Source organism: Populus alba, chromosome 2 (genome assembly GCF_005239225.2).
Source record: "Populus alba chromosome 2, ASM523922v2, whole genome shotgun sequence".
Lineage (NCBI taxonomy): Eukaryota > Viridiplantae > Streptophyta > Magnoliopsida > Malpighiales > Salicaceae > Populus > Populus alba.
Window position 1 is genome coordinate 10,549,186 of NC_133285.1, and position 16,801 is coordinate 10,565,986.

Genomic DNA, 16,801 nt, shown 5'->3' on the forward strand with positions numbered 1-16,801 from the left:
GGATTGAAAAAGGCACCTATTAATTAATAATTAACCATATATTGGGACATGAAAGCGTAGATCAAAGGCAACAAGGTCTTATTAAGAACAGGAGTGGAGAAACCTAAATGGGTTTGGTTTGTTGTGCAAACAAGCACGAGATAAAATGGAGGAATCTATGCCCACTACCTAGATGAGGATGAGAATAGGAGGGCGCCAGGTCGGTCTGTTTACCCTCACTACCCTCTCTCTCTCTCTCTCTCTCTCTCTCTCTCTCTCTCTCTCTCTCTCTCTCTCTCTCACTGCCAGGACCAGCACACAATTTAATCAATGGCACCGAAGTCAAAACTCAAAACCTAACTTGAACATACCCTTTCTCTAGCAGCAACTGGCCTGTAGAAAAAATAGAAGAAACCCCAAAAATAACCATAATGATGCATGTGACTTGAAAGTAAAAAAAGGGAGGAAAAAAAAATCATCTTAAGCTGATTGCTGACTCCCTAATATATAGAGAAAACCCAAGAATGATGAAAAGGACAGAGCTCACATGAGCCGAACCAGATCATCCATGGGCCCATACGCACAAATCCTCTCTCAATCCTCAATCCTCAATCCTCGAATACTCATGGGTCGTTCTTTAATAGCAGAAAGAAGCGAGAAAATATTTGTGGTTCGTTGCTTGTAGAGAGAGAATATTTTAGGAAACTATAATTGGGAAGCAAAAACCCTCATACAACACCTCTCTCTCTGATGTAGCTAGGTCAACCACATGATGAACAACTTGCCTTCTTTCTTTCTAATATTGAATTACCGTATGGCTTGTCTTGTTTAGGGTTTTGAGTGTTTTGTTTTTATATTTTATTTTTAGTCAAAGAAGAAGGCACCGACTCTTTGGTTTGTATTGAGCTAGATGATTGCTCCCCCTTTGCTTCTCTTCTTTGTGGCCTCACAGATTTTGAAAGAGAAAATCTTCTAAACAAGAAACCAAATCCTCTAGAGCAGGTGAGGTAAGGCCTTGTTTGTGCTCGATATTTCGCTAAAAAGTCGTAACCCCACTTTTTTCTCCTTCTTTTCCTTCTTTCTCCTCAATCATCATTTCTATTTTGGTTGTTGGATTTCAATTCTTCAAGATCCACTGTGATCATAAGAAGCTCTTAGTGGGTCATCATGAACTTCGTTGAAGGAGAAAGAGGGGATTTTGATAAAGAAGAACAAGGGGAAGAGAAACAAGAAGGAGAGGAAGCTGTGAAGACAAGTAAGCTCCTCTTTTCTTCTCCTTGTACATCATCTTCTTCTACCAAGTACAAAAATTTTCTTCCTGAGCACCACAGCATGTGGCCTGGTTCATTTGATCAGTCACAACAAGATAGCAAAACCCAAGAACCATCTCTCAATTTTGATAAGAAGCTAGAGCTCATGGAATTATCACTGGGAAATAACAATGAAACTGAGAGCACTAGTGCCGCTGCTGTTGTTGGTGCTAGAGAGTCTATTGAGAGAGAGCACATGTTTGACAAAGTAGTGACCCCAAGTGATGTAGGCAAGCTGAACCGTCTTGTTATACCAAAGCAACACGCAGAGAGGTACTTCCCTCTTGATTCTTCATCGAATGAAAAAGGCCTCCTCTTGAACTTTGAAGACCGGAACGGCAAGCCATGGCGGTTCCGGTACTCTTATTGGAACAGTAGTCAAAGCTATGTAATGACCAAAGGTTGGAGCCGGTTTGTAAAAGAAAAAAGGCTCGATGCAGGCGATATTGTGTCGTTCCAACGCGGTGTTGGTGAGTCAGGCAAGCATCGTCTGTTCATAGACTGGAGACGCAGGCCTAATGCACCAGATCCAACAACATTCTCACATTTAGAGCTCCAAAATCAGCAACACTATCCACAGTCAGTCCGGTGGGGCAGGCTGTACTCACCCCAATCTAATTTATCCATGCAGCAACCTCAATTGCGACATTTGAATTACAGCATTCATCCTTATCAACAACAGCAACATCAGAACCGTAATCATCAGAATCATTATCATCAACCATCTACGATTAGTTATGGCAACTCAGCGCAGTATTACTTAAGGCCATCGGAGACACTTCAGAATGGGGCAATGCATCAACAAGCTGGAGGAAGTCATGTCCCCCTGGTGATAGATTCGGTGCCAGTTGTTCACGGTAAAACTGCCGGGAAGCGGCTCCGGTTGTTTGGTGTAAACATGGATTGTCCTACACAGGATGATGATCAGTCATCTTCGATCACAATAACACATGGCACAATGGGTTCATTCTCTTCTCATTTGGCTTCATCTTCTCTCCCTCCTCCTCTCCAATTAAGGGCACCCACTAGTGCCCCAATGCAAGCTGAGTTTTCGAAGAAAGGAAAGAATTCCTTGTCTTTTGATCTGGATCTTTAATCACATATGAAGATACCATTTCTTCTGTTCCTTCACATCTGATTATTCAATATGGGTACTAGATTTAGGTAAGAGGCTTTCAAGAAATTTTTCTAGTTTAGCCTTTTTTGAGTTTCTTTTTGTTGATTGTTTAAATAATGTCAGCAAATTAAAAGACGAGGTTTTGGGTATATTGTGAAGATCAAAAGATGGAAGAGTGGTGCAAGAAATGTGGAGTTTGAAAAACTCTTTTAATTGTGTATAATACATATATACAGATAAATATCAGAATATTTCCATCAATGTTTTCTTTTAGTGACTGGTGGCTTAACTTATTGCTATATATTGACTCTATACATGCAATGGACTCTCCCCAGTTTGTTTGGGTTAATTTCTGTTCCCTCTTTAGCCATCAACTTCAAGCTTACTCTCTCTCTTGATGACAGCATTTTATGGTTACATTGCTAGAGAAAGGATATAAAGTGGAAACTTCTTTCCTATTTTCTCTTCTTTTTTTTGTTTGTATTACCTCATTGGGTTAATATTCTTGGTGATGCTTAGTTGAGTTGGATTGCAGGTTCTGCGCAGAAAGTTTACAGCAGCTGTAAAAGTTAGCTTCTGTATTCTTACTCTTTTTTTTTTTTACTTTATTTATTTTTAATCAATCTCTCTACATCTTAAAAACTACTGTTAGCATTGTTACATTTCTTTCTCCGCAACACATTGTTTCTTTTACAGCCACCTTCTTGTCTGGATTGCAGCAAACACAAACAAAAACTGCTTTTGTGCTGAAAGAGATTTATCAATAAGGTATCGTGATACCACCGAATCTTTTTAAGCGGTCAAGTGCTTTGTTTAATGTCTTTTGAAGCCCATTTTGCGTATGGAAATCTGAGGTTAAAGAGAGCACTGTATTCTGTGTGTTTCAGTTTTTATATGATGGTTACATTGTATATTTTATGGTTCATTGTTTAGAATCTAGCTCGCTCTAACATTGCTTGCATTGGCTACCCTTTCTAACTTTAGCGGTAGAAAAATTAATGGGGTGGTCTTCAGCAACTTTATATTTTTGTTATTGCAAAATCCGACAAGCATTAATTCTTTCTTAATTCCTTGGTTTGTTCTTGAAGCTCGAAAATTAACTACTGTAGTGATTCTATAATCATTCTATATACGAATTCTCAATAACGAAAGAGTTATGAATCCTTTGCTTCTCTTTGAAATTCTGGATTTTTCTTTTTAGTTTTTCCAAGCACTATATCTAATTTCTACTGATTACTATTTAGCAATCGTAGCCTTGTTCGATTTGATTCGGAAATAATATATAACACACACACACACACATTGATCCCTTTTTATTTTTTTTCATTTTGTGCGTGTGTCTGTGCAGATGATGAATATGGGATTCAATATGCATCCTTCTTTACAAGATCATCATCTTCACAACCCATAACATTTTGTAGTGAGCTTTGGCTCTGTCTGTGGTCAAGACTGCTGTCATTTCGAAGGTACAATTACTGCCTTCACGGATGGTTCCTGAAAGTTCCTTTTATGGTATGTGCACTGCCAACAAATCTTCTCCTAGTGCTTTGATGGTTTTGTTCATACTTCAAAACCTAATAAATTTCATCATGTTAGAGAGATCATATCTTCGGGAAGCTGCTAAAATATTCTGTTTCCAATTGCACAAAAGATCATTAGTTTGGGCATTGAGCTCAAGAGAGACCACGTTAATTAAGACCCCTAAATCTTCAAAAATATTGTAAAACCTTGGAATTGGTTCTTCAATTTATGGAAGCTTGATGGATAGCGCCTCTGTCAGAAACTCTGCAGTTTTTCACCTCATGTGGTCACTACAAAACACCTCCCGGTCATAAAAGTAGAATCCAAAAAATCTTTGCACACAAATCAACTCTCAATTAGGGAAGAAAATGACTGTAATCAATATAACAAGAACAATGATAGTAATAATTAAGTACATTAATAAGAAGTTAATTAGATCAATTCATGCGAATACGTGTACGTGTACCTACACACACTACATGTTCTTTCACATGTGATTACTGTTAGTAATTCGATGAGTACATGTAATTAATTATGTACATTGGTATACTTAATTTGGGAAGCATGACGTTATGGTCAAAGAGATTGATGTGCCTAAGATATTGTCTGAAGCCGCAAAATTCATCCATTGATTAATTTGGACACCTGAGTCACGGCTTCAATTAAAGTAGTTGGAGCTTTCATAATTTAGACAGTGAAACGGCCTCTTTTAGACAATTGTGGAGATTTTATGAACTTTTGGCTGATAAGAAGATAGCCAAAAAAGTAGAAAAAGAAGAAGAAAAGCCATTAAAGCACGGCTGCTGCAACGAAAAAAAAAACGTGATTGCGGCCATTGACTATGGATCCATCATATGGAACCAACTGTTTTTCACTAAAAGAAAACAGAAGACATTCATCGAATCAAATTTAAGCAGTTGATTAGCAATAATATTCGATAATTACTGTATGTTCAATGTAAAATTGCTCCATAAAGCTATATAATTACACATTTCATCTTCTTCTTCAGACCAACGATGTTTTTGTATGTATGAGAGTCCATTTGCTTTGCATGGCAAAAAAACCTTTGGGAATTGGTGATAAAATTAGTTGAATGTTTTCCCAATTAGAAAATGCTGTCCACGATTAGAGATAAATAACGAATTATAAGCTTTTCATTATGAAACGCAATAGGGGATTACAGATTCAAATTCGAATATATCACAGAAAGTGAAGATTTAATGATGGGATATGATATCAACCAAATCCTGAGCAGATATATACTTCATGCTTCTTTCATCTGAATCATGTGAACAAATCTAGCCGATATATTATCTTAGTCATATTTTAAGTAAGCTATCCACATCCAGACTAATGTAATCACAGATATATATATATATTCTTTCTTGTGACCTGCCCTCAAATTCAAACCTCAGATGATTAGTGGGGAGGAAATCCACTAACCACCAGATTCCAAGGTGTCTTATGATTTGTAGCAAAATTAATGTATATGCTGTTGATGTGTTAATTTTAGTGCAGGTAGAGGAAGGCATTCATGGTAACCATATGTCATCATTTTTATGTTTTTATTATCAGTTGCTTGCACAATGGGATTATGTTATTAAATGAGCCTTTCAATCTATCATTCCTTCTATATATGATCATCTTGTCGGTAAGTGTTCTCTTAATTTAAGATGATGCATCATTAATTGATTCCTTCTTAATTAAGTTTGATTTGTGCAGCCCTAAACTGAGTTACATGATCTTACACCGATCATCCTCCTGCTGCACGTATCAGAAATGCTCTATTATACATTTTGCATCCATAGCAAAACGACGATATATATATTTTTTGAGGAATAGAGTTTTGGTATGTACAATCTCCCTCCCAGATAGCTAACCTACTGTAAGAAACTGCTGAGAAGTTCCTTTTATATCCGGATCAGTGGTTTAGTTTCGAGATATATTCTTAATTTATGTTTCTTCTACAGTTTGATTATGAGAATGCAATCGCCGAGTTCAAAGGCAAGCTCTGGCTAGCTAGGATGTGTACCCGTTAGGGGGTTGCAACTGATCAGTACTCTTTGCCATATGAGCCAAGATCTAGCTAGGATGTGCGACCCACTTGTATTTCTTGGGTACTATTTACTTAATTTGGCCTCAAACCTGCACACATGTTTCTTTATATATGCTTTTATTCGGCTTTCCTGATCGAAGCAACGTTACATTGAAAATAATCTCGAATCAATGCAGAATATTACATTATCTCATGTTGGGAATTGTGCCACTATAATTATGCGTGTTTATATATATATATATATATATAGGAATCATGCCACTACCTAGCTAGTTTTGAAGCGCAAGCTTTGAGATATAGTTAAAATTCCATTCTGTAGATGAACAGAAACAGCAGCTAAAGAACAAACTATAAATGGTGAAAACAGGCACATAGAGGTGCACTGCTGATTTCCCGGATCTTGTAGATATGCTTCAAAGATGCCGAGCTAGAGTCTACAGTACCATGCATTTATAATTGAGAGAAAACCCAGAACAGCCTGCATGCTTACCCATCTTAATCACCATTGATGCACAAATATTCCTGCAACTGTATAGCTAGCTCGATCTTGAGAGAACGGACCAAATTCAATACGTCTTGATGGTGTGGGGCATGTACACTCACAGCTTGCACTTATTAATATTGCTCCACACAAGTATATATTCTCAAAATAATTAAAAAAATGAAAATGAAAATGAAAAAAGAGAGCTGCCTCATACAATTCCAGTAATGACGGGGTGCCTCATATATTAAAAGCTAAATAATCACACTACATCTGATAAAGCTAATGAATGGAGATGTATTGGGGCAATAAACATACATACATATATATATATATATATATAGTCGTAAGAAAGCACCATGGGCACAATTATACAGTACTGACATAAAGATTCATGAGCAACTTGGTCGAATTATTGTCGTAAGAGATTCATTGATTTCTCTCACAAGATTCCTATGCTCAAAGTCTTGAAATTGAAGTCCCCTCCCGGCCTATAAAGACAGTATATGTAGGTTAGGTTTAATAGGCATAATTGATGAGGATAAAGAGGCTACATGTGTGAGCCATAGCTGGTACAAAGGAAAGCAAAAGAGATTAAAGTTGCTTCACTGTTTAGTCCTTTGTTTTTTTTCCAGTCTCAAAATTAGGAACGGGGGTGATGTACAGCACTGGTATATGTGTAGCTAACCCTGCATGGACCACGTTCTTGTTTCTGTGCATTTAATGCATCAAGTACCGCATGCCCTTCCCTCCTATTGCTTTCTCCTTTCTCTGGTTCACCTCCCTGCCTCTGCTTTTACTTCTTTAATACGAAAAATAACTTGAGAGAATTGATGGGTTTCGTCTTCATCGCCTCACTGTAATCATTTTTTAAGACTCTCTGCACGTAGTTTTTGCTGGTCGATCGACCACCCACCCATTGATGGAGTCCATGTAATCCTGTTAATGGCTGGTAATCTTTTATTATTGAGATTAGAGCACGTCATAAGACAAGCCATCTGAGCAAGGAGTCCAGTCCAAGAGCAGCTAGCGTCGATGGAGGATGGATTGGACCTGGCTGTCTGTAGCGTATATGGCTTTAGCTAGCTCATTATGGCGAGTAATTATAAGCAGTACGTTTCTGTAGCTTATCAAAACCGAACAAATTAGAACAAAATATATAATTAAACCGTTCTTCGGATTTTAAATATGTCATTAACTTACCCCCTTCGTCTTATTTTTGTAGATGTAGCACTAATCTGTCTTAGATTTTAATTTTATTTTATTTTTAAGAAAAAAAGGAATTTTTTTAATCGAATTTGGAATTTTCAAATCTAATTTAATTCCTAATATATATTCACCGTAGTCAATCATCCTATCTAATTTTTCTCCACGCTAATTTAGAGGGATGATTATTGTTTCCTGGAAAACAAAAATTAAAGCTACAATTTTTCTCCAAATTATTTTCTCGCCAAATCAAACCCACTAAAGCCTGATTAGTTTTTACAATAAAAATATTATTTTAAAAAATATAAAAAAATTAAATTTTTAATATTTTTAGATCGTTTTAATATATTGATGTTAAAAATAAATTTTTTAAAATAATAAAAAATATATTTTAATATATTTCTAAAAAAAATAAAAAGTAACAAACTTAAAAGTATGTAGCTCATTAAAAAGTGTTAGCATGAAGGTATTAGGAATAAAAAAAAAAAGTAGTGGTTGGAGGTAGAAAACGACAGGGTCAGAAGAGGTCGCTCCGACAACGCCCGAAACAGACACAGAGTGATCCGAGGCACCGAGAATCTGTCCTAAATTCCAATCCTTTTTCAGCTATGTCGATCGAGGGTCTAATTATGGTTGCATGAGTGTTGTAATTCCTAGGCCTTCTTAATCAAATTAATTAGTCTGCTCTCGATTTGAAACGCTTTTGAAAAAGGTCTCGAGAGAAAATCTTAGGCTCGGTTCTAGCCTTGACCCAACACCCTAACAAAATTCTTGACACAACTCATCAACGTACGGCTCTTCTAGTTAGGAGATGGAGGCCGTCTCCCTGCCTGGCTGTCCCTTTGTGTATGTGTGGGTGCGCGTGCGCACAAACTCTTGATTACAGGAGGATGGTGAGGTGAGAATTTGCATTGAGAATGTTAGAATAATAATATAAAAATCAAATAATAAAAATCTTGTTCCCTTTTCAACCTTAATTTATCTTTTGTTGTTTTAATTTTAGAAATGTTCGTCTGCAAAGATATTAAAAAGTTGATTTTCCATGAAAATAGAGAAAGAGATCATTTTTAAACGTTTATTTTAGTTTAAGCAATAAAACACGAACAGAATGTAACTCTCTTTTTTTTTTTAACCAGGGAATTTGAAAATCAAATTTCAGCTACTGAGTCTCTAGAAATTTGAAGCAGGCATATGTATCTCCTTTCGAGCTCAAAAAATTAATTATAAATTTAGAATGGAATATGCTTACGATCTTGAATGGTTAAAATTTTGGAAATAATTTTTTGTTATTAACCAAAAAAAATTGCAATCATCCATTAGAAAGATATTCCTAGTATGGCTGCTTTCAGAAAACTCAAGGTCGATATTAAACTCATATTATTTGGGCTTATGCCCCAAATAGATAAAGGCTGGAAGAGAACACCCACAAATTAAAAATATATTAAAATTGCTCAGCCTTTTACTAAGCTGTTTTTGTTTTTTTTTTCTTTTTCTTTTTCTTTTTTTTTTTTTTTTTTCTTTAAAAAACACTGTTTTTTTATTTTTTTTATTTTTTTGTTTGCTATGCCTTTCAGTTTTTTTTCTTCTTTTTTTGTTTTTTTTTTTCTTTTAATAATTTTTTTTTAATTTAGTTTATTAATGTTAATTTTTTTTATTTAGTCATCAAACTTTTTATAACACTGATCTCGGATTTAACAGATTAACTTAGTTTCACGAGCTAACCAAGATTTTTTTTTCTTTTTAATTAATTTTTTTTTATTTACTTTAGTTTGTTAATGTTAAATTTCTTTCTATTTAGTTATTAGACTCTCATGACACATATCTCAGGTTTCACATTCTGGGTTAACCCGTCTATTTTTTTTTTTCTTTTGTTAATGTTAAATTTTTTTTGATTTAGTTATCAGATTTTCATAATACGGATCCCGGGTTTAATCGGTTAACTTGGTTTGACGAGTTAACCCGGAGTTTTTTTTTTCTTTTTAATTAATTTTTTTTTGTTTAGTTTAATTTGTTAATATTAAATTTCTTTCTATTTAGTTATTAGACTTTCATGACACATATCTCAGGTTTTACGGGTTAACCTGGTTTTACGGGTTAACCCATCCAATTTTTTTTTTGATTTTTTTGTTTTGTTAGTACTAAATTTTTTTTATTTAGTTATCAGACTTTCATAACACGAATCTCGAGTTTAATGATTTAACCTAATTTAACAAGGTAACTCGAAGTTTTTTTTTTTTTGCTTTTTTCTTCTTTTTCATTAATTTTTTCATTTAGTTTAGTTTGTTAATGTTAAATTTCTTTCTATTTAGCTATCAGACTTTCATGACATATATTCCGAGTTTGACGGGTTACCTGGTTTCACAGGTTAACCAAGTTAATTCTGGGTTAACTCGTCAATTTTTTTTTTATTTAGTTATCAAACTTTTATGACGTGAATCCTAAGTTTGATGGGTTAACCTTGTTTGAAGGGTTAAACCAGTTAATTTAGATTTTTTTTCCTTTTTCTTCATTAGTTTTTTCTTCTTATAGCTTTTTTTTTCCTTTTCTTTTTAATTAATATTTTTTTGTTTAATTTAGTTCATTAATATTAATTTTTTTTATTTAGTTATTAACTGGTGACTTTAGTTTTTCCTTCTTTTTGTTTTTTTTCCGTTTTTATGTCTTTGACTCTGGACTGCACAGTGTAGTCCACAATGAAAAGGTTGATACGTTTTGTTTTTTTTTTTTTACTTTTTATTTTTTAAAAAAAATTTGGTTTGTTTATGTTAAATTTTTTTCTATTTAGTTATAAGACTTTTCATGATATAGATCTCATGTTTGACAGGTTAGCCTAGTTAATTCAGATTTGTTTTTATTAGTTTTTTTCTCTGTATAGGTTTTTCTTCTTTGTTTCTCCCTTTCTAACTAAAATTTTTAATTTAGTTTGTTGATATTAAAATTCTTTCTATTTAGTTATCAGACTTTCATGACACGGATCTCGAGTTTGACGGGTTACCTATTTAATTTAGATTTTTTTTGTTTTTCTTCATTAATTTTTTTTTTCTTCCTACAGGTTTTTTTTTTCTTTTAACCCAATTAGTTTTTTTTTTTTCCTTTTGCTTTGTTGCCTTTTTTATGCCATTGACTATGGACTGCAGAGTGCAGTCCATAGTGAAAACCGATGTCTTTTGTTTTTTTTTCTTTTTAATTAATTATTTTTGTTTATTTTAGTTTGTTAATGTTAAAAAAAAAATTTCTATTTAGTTATCAAACTTTCATGACACAGATCCCGGGTTTAACAGGTTAGCCCAGTTAATTCTGGGCTAACCTGTCAATTTTTTTTTTTCCTATTTAGTTATCAAACTTTCACGACACGAATCCAATACTTAACGGATTAACCTAGTTTGAAAGGTTAACGCAGTTAGTTCAGATTATTTTTTTCTTTTTCTTCATGTTGGTTTTTTTTTTCTATGTTTTTTTTTTATTTAATTTATTTAATTATCACACTTTTATGATACGAGATTGCAGCCAGACCTACATCCAAGGCTATTGAGTTTGATATTATAGTCAAATCCACTTAAACTTTGATTATACAAGTTTAATATTATTATTAATATTACTCTTAGGTCATACATTATAGCAAAACCCAAGACTCTTGGATATAGTTTTATAGAAAGATTTAATATTTTAGATCTTATTTTTTTTGATATTTTTATATAAAAAAAAAATTAACCCATATCATCGTGCAGGTTATCTAACTAATATATATATATATATATATATATATATATATATATATATATATATATATATATATATATATATATATATATATATAACCAAGGGGGAATATATATAAGAGGGGGGAAAGTTGCAGAAAGCATACGAGGGAGTCGTTAAAAAAAGATGGAGCATAGATGTGTAGAGTGTGGATTCCCGATAGAAACTCTTTTCCTCCAATACTCACCAGGCAACATTCGACTCCTGAGATGTGTAAATCTCTCTCTTTCTCTCTCTCTCGTTTATAAAATTTTAATTTCCATTTTAAATTTCCCAACTTTACCTTTTTTAAAAGAAAAGATTTGTTCCTGTTGCAGGCGAATTGCGAAGCAGTTGCAGACGAGTACATCGAATGTGAATTCATGGTGAAATTCTTATACCCTTTTGATTCTTGACTTGTCTTTGATTGTTTTTTATCATTTCTTTTTTTGGTTCCCTTAGTGAAGATTTAGAGTTTTTTTTTTTTTGTTTTTTTGGCGCGGGGTTGTTAATGGGTGTAGATTATTTTGATTGATTTGATTCTGCACAAGACAAAAGCGTATAGACATCTTCTCTTCAGTGTAATCAATCAGCGTAGGGTCAATTTTGAGGTACAAACTGCTTCCTTTAGTTATGTTTACTTCTTACAGTTTATAGTGAGTTTTTTCCAGGATGCTTTAAGGATATTATTGCTTCTAATCAGAGTTTTTTTTTTTTTTTTTGTGGGGGGAAACTTATAACTGTACTTTCTGCTTCAGTGTTTGTAATCATTGATTTGGTCAATACGGTTTATTAACACTAACATAGGGCTGCTTTGCAGGGTTTGTTATGGAAGTCAATCTTTGTGTTTCTTCTTTTGGATGCTTGTATCCATTTCTTGTCTTGGTTATTTTCTTTGAATACTTAAATACTCCTTTAAACTTGTGGTACGAAATGGTGTTGTATGCCTTAATGATCAAAGATTGAAGTCTTCATTTAAAAAAAAACGAGGGAGAGTGGGGTTCTTCCATGAGCTTTTCTTCAATTGTTTCGACATTCCAAGAGGTTAGCAATGATGGTGGGAATTGAACATAAATTTCAGTTTTAAAGTTGGAGTTGGATTATATGTGCTGCTTGAAAAGTGGTTTAGTATTTTCTTCTGCAGATACTTGTGGATGGCTTTGTTGGAAACTTTATGTTTATCTGTGTTTTTCTTCTTTCAATGAGGCTGTTGCTAAACACATCGATTCAAATCTCCAGGTAAACGTTTGCTTCAGTAGCAAGCTGTTTATTTCTTTAATATACTTCTTGGACTTGCATTATTACGGGTGTGAGGCCCTAATAGCAATTGCCATGTGTGCTGCTCCTTGTTGTTTTGGTTCAAGCTCATAATGGAGATTGCCTGGGGGGGAGGCTTTAATTCTAAACTAGTATAATTATCTAACAAACTGGTTTCATGTGTGAATAATAATTAAATGGGATGGATGAAGACATGGTGGCAGAGGTTTAGGTTTGTATGAACATTCACTACTTGTACGTACGATACATACACCAATCCTCTACTTGAAACTAGAATCTTAGTATTATTTATATGGATTGATCAGAAAATAAAATTCAATATTTTGCACTTGCAGGAAGTTAGAGGTATTCATATTGTAAGAAGTTAGAGGTATTCGTTTGGGAGTTTTTATGAGAGAGTTGGGTGTTACAGATGTCTAAGATCATTGAGGAGAAATGGCCAAAATAAGGCAAGATAGAGAAAAGTTGTTTTTGTTACCAACTTTGAGATTTATCATGCTGCTGTTGGCAGGTGCAGAGACGTTTTGCTTGCAGTCCTAGTTTCAAGTCACTTCAAGATTTTTCTTATTGCCACAATGGTATGGCTTCTTAATGTGGCTTAATGAAAAGCAAATTGAACATAACTTTTTCACTTTCAGCTTCTATAATCTTCTAAGCATTGGTTCTTGTTTAATGTATAAGCTTGAGTTTGGTTTAATCTAACTTTTCTGAATATTCATTTTTCAGGTTTGGGAATTTCCATTTTCTGTAATTTTCATCATTGATTTATTTGTTTTATCATCCAACACAGTGGCATTAAAAGGTTAGATAAATCATTTATTGTCCTCTACAAGTATGCTTAACCTTTATTCATCAGTTTTTATGGTAGCACCATACTAGTTGTTATTGTTATATCATGCTTGTGTTGATGCTCAAAGAAGTCTCAGCATGTACTATTGTGTAGATGCTGATTTTTCTAATTACAGAAAAACATTCTATGGACTGGCATGAATCTGTTGCCTATGTTTGAGTATGAAACAAAAAATGCAGACAATCATGTAGCAATATATCCTGAATGTGAACTGTCAATACTTCAAACATAGCATATGGTTGCTGTAACAACTTCAAGTATTTATTTATTTATGTCCTTGTTATATTGAAAATATCCTTAGCCAAAAGCTGAGTATCCAGGTCTGCAGGTATTTGTATGCACAATTAGCAGAAAGTTCAAACATTCCAATTGACATATAAGATATTTAGAAATGTACTTTAATAAATTTATTACTCATTCTAGTTTTCTGCTGTTTCAGTTCTTAATACTGAAGTTCCCAAATATTTCGTTGAATATTGCCCGCTTTCCTGCTTTTGTGAAGTACATTTATCATGTGGATTTGTTCTGTCAAATGTTAGAACATTGCTAGTTGATTTTTCTTTTCTTTCTTTTTTCCTTTCTTTTTTTTTAGTAGATTCTTGGTGGATTATTGATCAAGTTGAAATGAGCATTATAGTTTCACACACTTTTGCTCTTTTTATGAAGCAGTGATCAGTGAGTCAGCTATGAATAGATGCATTGCGGCCTGCTTCTGTGCACATGCTGTTAAGTTGCTTGTCACTCAGATATCCACTCAGAGATCATTGAGATTTTAAATCATCGAGTATTGTTCATCTTCCTCGTATTCAAGCACATCAAGACACGCTAGCCATTTTGGTTAAAATGCCAATTTTGGTTCACTGCTGAACATGAGTTGTGCAAATTTGATAGCCAAAATTGCAAAAACCAACATTCTGGAAATGTGATTGTGTCTTGGAACCCCTTCAAAGCTGCTTGAGTCTTTTTAAAGCTGGCGCTCTTCCAAGTTGTTGGAGTGACGAATCTGCTGATAAAGCATGCACGCACCGAAGTGTCCTGGGAGAAAGCAGTGAACGTTTAATGATTAAGAACATTGCAGTGACATAGCAGCCACATCAATGCAAGTGATTCAAGGGAGTCAATTTTGTTGAAGAGCTGAATGGTTTGAATTGCAAGCCACTATATATGCTTGCCCCGTGCACCCCTTCCCATGAAAGTTAGAGAGTATTTGTCTATGTTGTTGCGTTTGTGTTTTGTTTAAAATATAGATGCAACAAAGTTTGATAATAATAAAAATATAAGTTACTATTTATGAGTCTCATTAAAATACACGTTTGAAACGCTTCTTTCAGCTACACCAAAATAACATAAAAATAAAAATAATTATTATTATAATTTTAAAACATGACTTGGAGGTTGATTTTATTGAGTTGACTTAAATTCAAAAACAAATATAATAGTCTTGTTTTGATAAAAAAAAATATAAAAAATAATGAAATTTTTTACTCGTATATTGATTCAAGTTTTTAACTGGGTTAAATTAAATTAATCTTTCTTTAAACTCAAAATAGTCTAGACATTGGGTTGCTAAGAGGGCCCAGCTTGCTTGAGAAGCTATAGGAGAATGACTAGGTCAGATGGCTAACAAAAATTGGGTTCGGATTTGGGAAAGCCACATTTTCAAATACAATTGAATCAACTTGAGCCCTACTCCAGTGACGTGTCCTAGCAAAACAAGGACTTCTATTATATGTTATTTTTTTGTGTGATCAGATTTATTTAATTTTCTTAATTAGATTACACAAGAAAAAAAAAAGCAAAAAAAGTGCTGAATTGACAAGAAAAGAAAAACCCAGTTAAAAATATAATAAAAAGTACTTAATCTCATTCCTTTACCTTCATGTTTTTTTGTTCCTTTATAGGGTGTTTGGAAATATAATAAAAATTATTTTTTAAAATGTTTTTAGTTTGAAAATATATTAAAAATAATATTTGTTTTATTTTTAAAAAATTATTTATAATATTAGCACATCAAAACGATCAAAAAATATTTTAAAAAAAATTAAAGCAAAAAAAAATTAAATTTTGACGAAAAGCATATTCAACTTCAATGCCAAATGAACATTTAAAAAGGTGTTTGAAAGTATGGTTACTTTTCAATATATATTTTTCTCGAAAATGTATTAAAATAATATATTTTTTTATTTTTTAAAAATTATTATTAACATTAACATATTGAAACGGTTCAAAAAATATATATAAAAAAATAATTTTAAACAAAATATATTTTAAAATGTTGAGAAAAATCGTTTGGAACACAATTTCAAACAACCTTTTAGGATTATAGTGATTGTACCTGTTTGGGATTTTACATGTGAAAGTCTTGTATTGGTAAATTTCAAAATAAAGTCGTTTTAATGATTTTTCTTAAATGAAATTATTACAAGTAAAAAACTAAATCGTGTGAAATGAGTACTATTGAGATGACACTGTGCACCCTCTCTTTATGGACATGCTATTCACATTTTTTTTTTATGCAATTGAAATCTTTTAGGCTAAATTCAAGGGCAATTAAATCAAACTAAAGATAAAATTGAAAGATATGGCATCAAAGTAGAAAAAGCACCACAAGTAGGTGATAGTTTCAAAATTCACATAAAATATTTAATTTAATCCTTATACTTTAAAAATTATATATATTTGATAACTCAGTAATTTCTCAATTTAATTTTGATACAAAAATTTATTATTTTTTTTTATTTTTAGCACCTAATTTGAGATATGAGACAAAAAAATCACTAGATTCTAGTGTTGAAAAGAGAAAACATATCGTTGACACCGATTGAAAAGTCAATATTTTGTTTCTCTCAGTGAAACCAAATCGGATATTCTGTTTTTATTTATTATTAGCCCAGCGTACTGGTGGTAGCCGGTACTTATGTCTGATAAGATAAAATAACCGGTAGTTGTAAAAAAAAAATTTTATAATAAATTTAGAAATTCTTATATATTTAAATAATTTTTTTAAAAATGATAATTTTAAAAAATAAACTAAAAATATGCATGTTAAAAATATTTATTTAAAAAATATTGAGAGCTGAAATGTGTTTTTTGTTTAATTTTTGAAACCACCACTCATTTCCTCTTTGGTTTATATTTTGGTCCTTTCTGTTTTAATTTTGTTCCTCCTTAAATGTTTTTGATAAATTAGCCATGAATTTAGGCATTGAAGGACACAATTGAAAAGAAACAAAGATTGAGGACCAAATTAAAAAAAACACCGCAG

General features: G+C 32.8%; 2 protein-coding genes across 13 annotated transcripts; both read left to right on the forward strand.

The window, feature by feature from the left end:
* Positions 1-247: 247 nt before the first annotated feature.
* On the forward strand, positions 248-6,176 carry LOC118044439 (B3 domain-containing transcription factor NGA1). Of its 7 annotated transcripts, XM_073407742.1 has the most exons (5): positions 248-2,453; positions 2,942-2,974; positions 3,103-3,174; positions 3,755-5,812; positions 5,898-6,176. In XM_073407742.1, exon 1 carries the CDS (start codon positions 1,147-1,149, stop codon positions 2,383-2,385), a length of 1,239 nt encoding a protein of 412 aa, XP_073263843.1. In that variant the 5' UTR covers positions 248-1,146; the 3' UTR covers positions 2,386-2,453; positions 2,942-2,974; positions 3,103-3,174; positions 3,755-5,812; positions 5,898-6,176. The 7 variants fall into 7 exon arrangements, with proteins under 7 accessions (XP_073263843.1, XP_073263842.1, XP_073263844.1 ...); XM_073407741.1 differs by having other exon boundaries at positions 2,942-3,174; XM_073407743.1 differs by lacking the exon at positions 2,942-2,974 and having other exon boundaries at positions 3,126-3,174.
* Positions 6,177-11,503: 5,327 nt separating this feature from the next.
* On the forward strand, positions 11,504-14,825 carry LOC118044441 (protein ARV 2). 6 transcript variants are annotated; one of them, XM_035052712.2, is made up of 9 exons: positions 11,504-11,642; positions 11,747-11,794; positions 11,930-12,019; positions 12,216-12,274; positions 12,370-12,452; positions 12,538-12,647; positions 13,198-13,264; positions 13,413-13,488; positions 14,132-14,825. In XM_035052712.2, the coding sequence occupies exons 1-8, from the start codon at positions 11,556-11,558 to the stop codon at positions 13,448-13,450; spliced, it is 582 nt and encodes a 193-aa protein (XP_034908603.1). In that variant the 5' UTR covers positions 11,504-11,555; the 3' UTR covers positions 13,451-13,488; positions 14,132-14,825. The 6 variants fall into 6 exon arrangements, with proteins under 6 accessions (XP_034908603.1, XP_034908602.1, XP_034908605.1 ...); XM_035052711.2 differs by having other exon boundaries at positions 14,206-14,825; XM_035052714.2 differs by having other exon boundaries at positions 12,553-12,647; positions 14,206-14,825.
* Positions 14,826-16,801: the final 1,976 nt, after the last annotated feature.